Consider the following 10,396-nt stretch of genomic DNA (forward strand, 5'->3'; position numbering starts at 1 on the left):
AAATCAAAAATATTCCTGAAGCGCCATCCAGGCGGCGAGTGTCGTCATGATTCGGATGTCCTCGGGATTTCCCGGGCATCTTCGCCGATGCTTCGTTGGTTTCCGGTCAGCGTCGCCATCTGCTTTCTCGTCCTTCTCCAATCTCCGTGTTGTTGTTCCCGGTGACGCGGCGGAGGTGTAGCCTGACGCGGGCTCTTACGTGTCGGCCAGAATAAAAGTGGAGCTCCGGAGACCCGGGAGTGACGAAAGGGTGTCTGTATCGGTAAGGAGGAAGGGACGTCCGGGGTTCAGAGGGACGGGAGGTGGCCGCTGAAAGTGTCGGTTTAGTCGGGTTCGGTCCGAAGGAAACAAAGAGATCATGGCGCCGCGGTGTGTTTGTAGCAGGATGGAGGGAGGGGAGGCTGCGGCTGTTTGGGAGAACCCGAGGACCCGCGCCGCTTTGACAGTGAAGCGAGGCGGCCGCTTTGTTTGTTAACACATTATAAACTGTTAAAGCGTCATTATCGCGCTCAACTGCCAAAGGCTGCTACAGTGCAAAAGCCGCTAAATGCGCCAATTTTTGCGCCGTTTTCTAAAAAGGTGCACTGAAAATCACTCGGTATGCTCAGTTTGTTTCCTCCAACTTTTAACCGTTTATTTTATTGCCCTCTAAAACGTGTCTTAAAACAGCTCTGTTATTATTATTATTATTCTTTTTTTCCATCCATGAAGTTTTCTCCGTTAGAGCCCTCCTGTTTGGCCGACTCTGAAAACATGAAGATTTTTTTTTTCTTTTTAACGCTTAATCGTTTTCTCGGCCGCATAGTGTTTTTATTGTTTGTTTTTTTTTTGCTGTTGTTGTTTTTGTAAAAAAACATCTCCTGGGAGTAAACCGTTCGCCTTGGGTGGGGGGGCGTTGCCCGGCCATGTGGCCGGGCTGTCACTCGCAGAGCGTCCAAGTGATTTTTGAAAAGCAGAGGGAGAAATGTGTAAAGCCAATCATGCGGCGGAGAGACGCTACGCACAGTGTGAGATCACCGACAACAGGGAACAACACGTTCCGGATCAGCAGCGGCCTCAGCACACCTACAGATCACCGGAGCCAGACTTACTGCGAAAGGCTGCTTCTGATTGGTATTATTTCGAAACAAAGACCTCGGATCTGGCTCAGCTTGTCAGAGGGTTCTTATGTTTTATATTTCTGTACCTAGTAAAAAATAAATAAAATAGAGTCCATATGCGGATAATTTAATTTCTTCTAACAGATTCTAATCCTAACACTGATATGTGACATTTTGACATTTCTATGTCCTTCTATGCTAATAAAAATACCTACTATGCAATCATGATCAATTTAAAAAATCTAAATTGCCTTTTTTTTTTTTACCATAATCCTGGATGACAGGGGTGTCACTAAGCCTATTTTAGGGGGGCTGAAACCCTCCAAAATAATGTGGTGTTTTTTTTTTTTCCTTCTAGTGCCCGCCCCCCGCATTATTTTACAAAGCTGTCAATAAACTGTGTGAGAACACAGTGCTCTGGTTATATGCAATGGTTGCTTAAAACACAGTAAAGTATCTCTGTTAAATATTTCCTCAAAAGCAACTTCTCAGCTTTTGTTAGCTGAGGGTTAAGCCCCCCTTGTCCTTAAAAGGGCAGTATTATGTGTTTTCCAGGCACACAGTGCCATTTCATAGCACAATCAAGTAACTATATTATCTTCAGTTGTTATAAAATGCTATAAATATATATATACAGTACAGACCAAAAGTTTGGACACACCTTTTAATTCAATGAGTTTCCTTTATTTTCATGACTATTGACATTGTAGATTCACACTGAAGGCATCAAAACTATGAATAACACATGTGGAAATATGCACTAAACAAAAAAGTGTAAAACAACTGAAAATACCCCTTATATTCTAGTTTCTTCAAAGTAGCAACCTTTTGCTGTGATTACTGCTTTGCACACACTCTGCATTTTCTTGATGAGCTTCAAGAGGTAGTCACCTGAAATGGTTTTCACTTCATAGGTGAGCCCTGTCAGGTTAATAAGTGGGATTTATTGCCTTATAAATAGTCATGAAAATAAAGAAAACCCATTGAATTAGAAGGTGTGTCCAAACTTTTGGTCTGTACTATATATATATAACAAAACACATATGATATAAAAGAGATTTTTACTTCCTGATTTAATTCCTTGAAATTGCACATCTGTCTTTAAAACCTCTTGCTCTTTCTGTAAAGCTCAACAAAGTTGATTTTACTTGATACTGCCTCTTTAAAGCCTAGTGACGCCCCTGATGAATGCGCTTTTCTATTAAAACCATCCATAGATGGTGAAGAAATGTAATACTCATTAAAATAAATTAGTCTTTTGGCTCATTATGTGTCTGAGAAACCCAGCGATGGGCCAATCTATGATTATCCATGTAGTTAAAAAGGTTGCATCACACACCCCACACCGTACTACACAAACTGGTGTAGTATTTAAAGGTCTCTTGACACTTTGACCGTATTAAAGTGGATTTGCTTCATAAAAACCTATTTGAAAGAATAGTGAAATTTTGGGGAAGGAAAAAAAAAAGAAGTATTATTTCTTATTTTGAACATTTTTCTCCCAAAGATGCCAATAAATGTAGGTAGTCCAAGAGATCCCCCTCAAAAGCTCAGTTTTCACCCACTTTGGCTCTGATTTCCCATCCTCAGCTTCGCCAATGAAGATGGAACCAGCAGCCGAGGCTCAGCAGGCGGCAGACACTGCTGTGACTGAGAGCCAGCAGATCACCCAGGCACAGCTCGCCACTTTAGCGCAGGTAACACGAGACAGTCGGACGCTTTCTTCTGTTTGGAGTGCAGAGTCTGTATTCCTTAAGGTTGGATTATGTATCGAGTGATGGGAGGTGTTGACGGACACTGATTTGGAGTTTTGCAAATTTCACACCGGCTCCCATCGAACAGAATGTTGTCTCACCTCTGCGTTTAAGGTATCCATGGCAGCAGGACACGCCTCAGCAACGGGTCCCACCGTAACGCTGGTGCAGCTTCCCAACGGACAGACGGTCCAGGTCCACGGAGTCATTCAGGCCGCACAGCCGTCTGTTATCCAGTCCCCGCAGGTCCAGGCCGTGCAGGTAAAACACGCTTGAGTTGAAGTGGGTAATAATATACTTTAAGTTTAATCCATGCACCACGCTTTGTTTATTTGTTGGATTTAGATCTCCACCATAGCTGAAAGTGAAGACTCTCAGGAGTCAGTCGACAGCGTGACGGACTCCCAGAAGCGCAGAGAGATTCTATCGCGGCGTCCATCATACAGGTAACCCGGTCTGGCCAGGATGACTAAGAATAATGCCAGAATTTATGCAAATGTTTTGCATAAATTCATGTTTTCCTGGATCGGCTCAGGTTTAGCTTTTTATGTCTTTTACTATTTAGCTTCTCGTAGTGGTCAATGAACTTGCTGCAATAACTCTAACTTACCTCTTATTGTTTTAATCTCCACCAAGAAACCTGCAGTTGTGAACTCTCACAACTGTTTCCTGTCTCAAAAGGAAAATCCTGAACGACCTTTCGTCCGACGCGCCAGCAGTCCCTCGGATCGAGGAGGAAAAGGCTGAAGAGGACTCGTCTGCTTCCGCAGCTACGCCCGCCATCACCACCGTTACCGTGCCGACACCCATCTACCAGACCAGCAGCGGACAGTACAGTAAGTGTCAGCTGGCTTCATGTGTGTACAGTTTGTCTCTAAATAGGAAACGAGAAAGCAAATCGTCTTTTTTGCCAAAATAGACTCGCACGTAGGCGTGCACGATATATTGGCACTAATGTCGGTATCGGCCGATATTGGTAATTTTTTTAACTTATTGGTTTTGGCCTGATATTGACAACCAATATTAATTTTTATCTTGTTTCCATTTTGTCTGTATGTGGAGTCTGCAAATATGGGTTATTGGCCATAACAGTGATATTATCAGATATTAAAATCAGTCCACATTTTTTATATCGCTGCATCCCAAATCACATGTCAAATGTTACTGCTGCATACTTTCTTTGTCTTTTAAAGCCGTCATCTTGAACTTGGGTACAATTTCCATTACCTGATGTACTTTAGGCTTCATTTCTGTTAGAACAAAAAGGATCATCTGCCTGCATAAACAATACGCCATTAAGCACACACAAGTGACTTAAGAGAAATAACTACTTCCAGTCAAGACCAAATAAGGTGATTGAGGTAAAAAAAAAAGGAAAAAATGTTGTGAATGAAATTAAAGATGCACAGCCTGAGTGTTATGACTGATGTCCACTTTTACGTGCCAATATTATTTATATAAAATAAAAATTAAAAATAAAGTAAAACTAGAGATAAAACAGAAATAATAATAAAAATCTAATGAGAATTAGAATTACCAGACCACTTATCTCAGAGATAGAAATACCTTTCTTATTTCTCATTTGCTCTTTATGTTTTTTTTCTGCCATTTGTCCCTCCAACCGTACAGTTGCGATCACGCAGGGCGGAGCCATTCAGCTGGCCAATAACGGCACAGATGGAGTTCAGGGCCTTCAGACTCTGACCATGACCAACGCTGCAGCAGCCGCCCAGCCGGGAACCACCATCCTGCAGTACGCACAGACCAGCGACGGCCAGCAGATACTGGTTCCCAGTAACCAGGTGGTGGTCCAAGGTGAGTGCTGGATCCTTTCTTATCTTTATTTTTTATTTTTTTTAATTGCTGAGGAACCTTTGATATTTTCTGTTGTTAGATTCAAGTAATCCCTAAGGTGATTTACTACAAAACAGGGTGTAAAACGCTTTTTCTTTTTTTTTAACTCAACACATATAGCCACCTCAGGCGATGTTCAGGCCTATCAAATCCGAGCAGCTCCAGCCAACACCATCACCTCTGGTGTTGTCATGGCGTCCTCTCCCGCCCTCCCGACACAAGGAGCCACAGAAGAAGTCACCAGAAAACGGGAAGTGCGACTCATGAAGAACAGGTATGAGCAGGGGACGGACGGCCATCTTTGCGTTGGAGTATTGCCTTAAAGCGGCAGTATTATGTAAAATCGACTCATTCGCTCATCAAATTCATACCCGGAGGGTGTCCTTGATTCTTTGATGCATATTTGAGAAATCCTTTAATCTCCCATGTCAATCGTTCAGCTGTAAAAAACGCCTGGTTGGACGTAGCACCGTTTATGAGACCCAGCTCCAAACTTCCACCTCACAGAGCCTTTCCTCCCCTCCACTCAGCTCCTTCAGACTAGCCAGCAGAAATTAGCAAACACCTGGTGGAGCTGCTGAGCTCAATATACGAGCCACGTCTCAGTGCAGCGCTGGTAAAAACATTGCTAAAGGGTTAATAGAGGACGATGTTATGGTGACTTCTTGAACGCGAAGTTTTAGAAAGCCCCAGAATTCTTAAAGTGACAGAGGCCCAATTTCAAGATGTTAAATTACAAAGTCAAATTTCTTCTAAGTGATATTTGATACATACAGCATTTTTTTAAACAACTAAAGTTAACATAGTTACTTGATAGTGCCTTTTGTGCCTGGATAACACAAAATACTGCCCCTTTAAGAAAAAACCCAGAGTTGTTTTAACGGGAAAATGAGCCACAATAGTAGACTGGAAGGTACTAAATTTATAACAGGCTCTTGATTAAGATTCACTGCAGATTTAAAAATAGGTCCCATCTTTATTGTTGCTGTCATCCCATCAAAACCTTTTCATACCAAACGCACGAAAGAAACAACACTGTGTCTCGTCCTTCCTACAGAGAGGCAGCCCGGGAATGTCGCAGGAAGAAGAAGGAGTATGTTAAATGTCTGGAGAACAGAGTCGCCGTCCTGGAAAACCAAAACAAGACGCTAATCGAAGAACTGAAAGCACTTAAGGATCTTTACTGTCATAAATCCGAGTAGCTCGTGTCCTGAGCACAGAGCCGGGCCAAGTAGTTTTCTGGTTTCCGTCAAATGCTTTGACTGTTTGATTCTGGCCTTCCAATCTGCTCATGGCTGGCCTGTTATTTTTATTTATTTTTCTTTGCTATTTTTTTTACCCAATAAGGTCCGCCCCTATGACTTTTTCTTCAACAGTACAATAAATTTTGATAACATAAAGTAGTGTGCTGTCATCGGGATCAGTAGGGAAAGCATGAGAAAAGTGCCATCTAAAACGAGGCACTCTAAACTGATAGCCAGAATCCTGTCGAACATTATTTAATTTGGTGCTTGATGCTGCTGAGATCAGCATGCCGTCATAGTTTCAAGCCACCGCCCCGCATTCGTTTGTGCGTCATTGTATTTGCGCGCTTCGTTGTGATTCTTCTCTGTCGTGCTGAAAAAGGTGCCTGAGTCAAACGATGCCATGGAAATGCAAGCTGTAGATTTGTTTTCGACACTGGCGTTTGATTCCTATGTTTTGCCGTTGTTCGGGGGGTTAGATTCAGATCATGTCTTCTAAATGTTTCTGAGCTGCTCATCATCACTTGGCTTCACCGGACTCGAGGAAAGTTTGTGTTTACTGTGCAAGCAATAATGTCCTTTGAAGTTAATCGCCGTTTATCCCTATGTTCAGTTTCCAACATTGTTAGAAACTCCTCCAAGACGCCGCCTTTTTATTCAGCTGGAAAATATATTTATGATTTATATAATTTTTTTTCTTTGTTTACCAACATTTTACGATCTATGAAACAGTTCCAATATAAAATGTTTTACTAGTTAGGGTGTATCTAAGCTGGGACTCTCGGTGAATCTAACCTTGATGAGAATTATGCCTTACAGATCACTCTCCAACTAACTGGGGAAAACTAATTGAGATTTGCTACCAACACCCAATACTGTAGGACAGGTGTGGTGTAACAAAACAAGTGTCTGTTCTGTTGTGTATTGTATATATTTATTAACCTCGCTACTTGTAATTACTAGGAATATACCAGTCAAGGTTTTTTGCCTGCAAAACTGATCTGAGTCATTTAAATACAGGCAAATTGCTAATATTTACACAGCGTTTGATACTTAATAAAAATCGGTGCCATGTGCGGTAAAATAAATCACTACATTTCATAAGAATTACATCATCCACATCATTGACTGAGGAGCATTTAACTCACAATTGATGTTCATTTTTCTTTCTTTTTTTTTTTTGCCAACTGGAGAAACTAACCAGCCTCAATATGGTCCTCCAACCAGTTAGCTAGGTTTGGAAAGCTAATACAATGTTTTAAAACTGCACCAACTTTATCATTTGTTTATAAACGTATGTCTTCATAAACAGCCTCATAAGCCCACACATTTCTTCTGCTGACAGTGTTTTCGTGCGGTGCAGTTTGCTAATGCTAGCATTTTCTATTTACATGTGACTTGCTGAATCTGGCGGTAAAGGATATCAGTCTAGTTCCAAATAATCGGGTGCGGACAAAATGTTGTGCTGCTCTTTGAGCGTCACAACATTTAATGAGCAATGTTTCAGCTGCTCTCTGCGCGTCTCTCCCAGGACGGCTTTACTCCCTTTTCAGCTTTCACGTCGTACGCTGTGGTGGCAGTGCTGGTTAGAAAATTTAAAAACGGTACAGAAAACACAGGCATCCTGAGTTTAGTCGTGAGATAGAAGGTGTTAGATTAACAATCATTTGGGAAATCATATAAAAAGAACAATATTTTTGTTCAATTTTCTATTTTTCGCATGAAAAATAGAACACTGAACAATAGTCCATTTGGACTGCTAATTGGTAATTGGCACCCAAACAAGTTTTCTGGGGAAAATTTAGTGATCTTATGGTTGAAGTGGCTGTTTCTTCATGTTAACCTCTTATGTTACTTGTTACGTCTCCAGGTGAAACGATGCCTTTTAATGCAGAACAGCACAACCTAGAACGGTTTCAAAAAAATAAGTTTGCAAATTTGAAATCTATAACCTGTTGTCATTTCAGATAACTGTACAAAATTATTTTATGAATTCCTTTTTATTTCTCCATTTCGTACTATTTTGACTTTTTTTAAATTTTAGTCTAATAGTCATGTAAATGTAGTAAATTGCTGTGTTATTTTATTTTGTAGCAAATTGAATCTAGAAATGCAATCTGTTACAATTTCTTGAAAATAACACAAGTTGTATATTGCATCCTGTTGGAATGAGAACCCTTGTGTGGGTGTGTGTGTGTGTGTGTGTGTGTGTGTGTGTGTGTGTGCGCGCGTTGAGAAGAAACTCTTATGTGATTGTCTATATTTTATATTACTGTACATAAACTCTACAGCATGTGTAGACCTCATATATTTCAGTTTATTTGACAAATGTTTTTATGACTTGTATGGAGAGACAAAAAAAGAAAACTTTGCATATTTGTAATATACATTAGTATATAATTCAAAGCAATGTATTATTGTATGTGTGCATTGACGTGTCCCTCCTGGCCAACCAGCGATATGGCAGCTAGTGAATAAGGAACGGCCTGTGTTGGAGGTGTTTGATTTTTGGAGTGTTTTAATCTGTTTCGGATCAGCGGTGTTTGTAGAAAAAAAAGAGTAAATGTGTTTGAAAGACGTCTGGCCACAACACAGAAGTCAATCGGATCTTTTCTTGTCAATCTGTGAATGTTTCTGTTTCAATATTTATATATAAATATACTATCTTTTAAATGTAAACTCCTCCAACACCAAATCTTTTTATATATAGATTACAAACTTATCAAATGAAAGCACAATGCTCCCCCCCCCAACCCCACCCCTTTAAGTCTTCATGTTTTCTTAATTTGATTTTATCTGCTTTTATTTCGGTTCAATGTTTCTGATTAATTTTGTCATTGATTTTGTTTGCACTTGAATGGAAAATGACTAGGAATCAGCTTTCAGGAATAGATGAATATCACTCCATCCAGAAACTAACTCTGAACTAAATGAAAATAACAACAAAAAAAAAAGAAGTGATTTTTAGTTTGGTCTAAAAACATCACAACATTATAATGTTAAGTCTCAACCTTCTGTGTTGACCTAAAAAAAAGGTTTGGCCATTTAAATTGATTCGTTTATAAAAAAAATAATCTCAGTTTTGATAAACAGACATTGTGGTTTGATTTGAAATTATCTGACAATGGTACATAAGTCCTGTGATAACGTAGATATAAAACAACAATTCAGCCAAGTGACTTTTTTTTTTATCTATAACTTATCAAAGTCAAATCATCTTTGTTTACTGTAAATTTTTCTCAAATTAGTTTCAAGGCATTTAAAAGGGTTTTGGACATGTGAAAGCACTAGCAGTAACTTTAATCATCAGATTAGCATGTAACATAGCTTTTACATTTTGTTCCCGTTTTGCTTTACAGTGTGGTGAAATGGATCAATGTAAAGACAAGACATATTCATTATGTTTACTGTCCTTTTTGGATCTATGGGAATGAGGTGAACTTTATATATACATGAGTTTTGATAATTCATACAGTGTCAAAATCAGTATCATATGTACGTTGTGTTCAGGACTTATTTTCACTGAACGATATTTGAGTTACTTTAAAAAGTGTACTCTTGAAGGGAAAATAAAAATAATTGCCACCCCCCCCTTTGTGATTCACACATCCAGTGCTGGTGCTAAATAAGACCTTGTGGCATGATTATGTGTTATTTTTACTTACAGACTGACATTGTGTGGAACTCAGTGCCAGAATTGTTTATACCTATTTGCCATATAAATATAAAATGCATCATTTCCATTGTGATCAATGTAATGATTGTTACTTTCGCAACGTCTGAACATAAATCTCATTTGTTGTACAGTGTCCGCTAAAGACAAGGTTACAAAATGCCACTTTTCATGTAGTTTGTTTTAACACAGACACATTATAACATCGTACCTGCCCAAAATTTCAAAGTGCTGTTACTCTGATATACATCACTCTTTTGTAAACAACTACATCTTAATAAACTGCTTAAAAAGTAGTCCATTGTATTTTTCTTTATGTATTTATTCCATGGCAGTGAACAACTACACATTACCACAGATATAATTATGTTTGATTAACTGGATTATGTTGCAATATTAGTCTACACTGAAAACAAAAAAAACATCTCCAACTCACTGTTAAAAGGACTTTACAACCTGATAAAGAATGCTGGTTATGTTCTAGGGACGACTGGGGGGATCTGCAGTCAACAGTTGACCACAGCCGCAAGGCACACTCAACAATGTGAACCTTGAAGTTCTGTGTTCTGATGAACCGAAATAGACCCAAATATTTAATTTTGTCTAACAGAAATGAAGTAATTTGACTCCACTGCGCCCCCTACGTTATTCCATCAGCTATATCTCCTCACTGCATCAGTCGATCTCCGTCAGATTTGGGGTGCGTCGTCAGATAGCGCTGCCGAACGAATCGGTGCGTATCGCCTGGTGGACGGGAGCGGGAACTGCGCG

The 10,396-nt window shown here is 39.8% G+C and overlaps 1 protein-coding gene across 1 annotated transcript; it reads left to right on the forward strand.

Annotated features, from left to right (window-relative positions):
- The first annotated feature begins 109 nt into the window (after positions 1-109).
- On the forward strand, positions 110-9,921 carry creb1b (cAMP responsive element binding protein 1b). Its single transcript, XM_032567996.1, has 8 exons — positions 110-262; positions 2,691-2,797; positions 2,969-3,115; positions 3,200-3,300; positions 3,536-3,690; positions 4,484-4,669; positions 4,829-4,982; positions 5,766-9,921. The coding sequence occupies exons 2-8, from the start codon at positions 2,699-2,701 to the stop codon at positions 5,908-5,910; spliced, it is 987 nt and encodes a 328-aa protein (XP_032423887.1). The 5' UTR covers positions 110-262; positions 2,691-2,698; the 3' UTR covers positions 5,911-9,921.
- The last annotated feature ends 475 nt before the right edge of the window (positions 9,922-10,396 follow it).

The sequence above is a fragment of the Xiphophorus hellerii genome, chromosome 7, assembly GCF_003331165.1.
Source record: "Xiphophorus hellerii strain 12219 chromosome 7, Xiphophorus_hellerii-4.1, whole genome shotgun sequence".
Classification (NCBI taxonomy): Eukaryota; Metazoa; Chordata; class Actinopteri; order Cyprinodontiformes; family Poeciliidae; genus Xiphophorus; species Xiphophorus hellerii.

Coding starts and splice junctions, on each gene's coding strand:
- creb1b (XM_032567996.1), top strand. CDS start 2,699: ATGAAGATGGAACCAGCAGCCGAGGCTCAGCAGGCGGCAGACACTGCT. Junction 4,670..4,828: donor TAACCAGGTGGTGGTCCAAG/GTGAGTGCTGGA, acceptor CAACACATATAG/CCACCTCAGGCGATGTTCAG. Junction 4,983..5,765: donor GTGCGACTCATGAAGAACAG/GTATGAGCAGGG, acceptor TCCTTCCTACAG/AGAGGCAGCCCGGGAATGTC.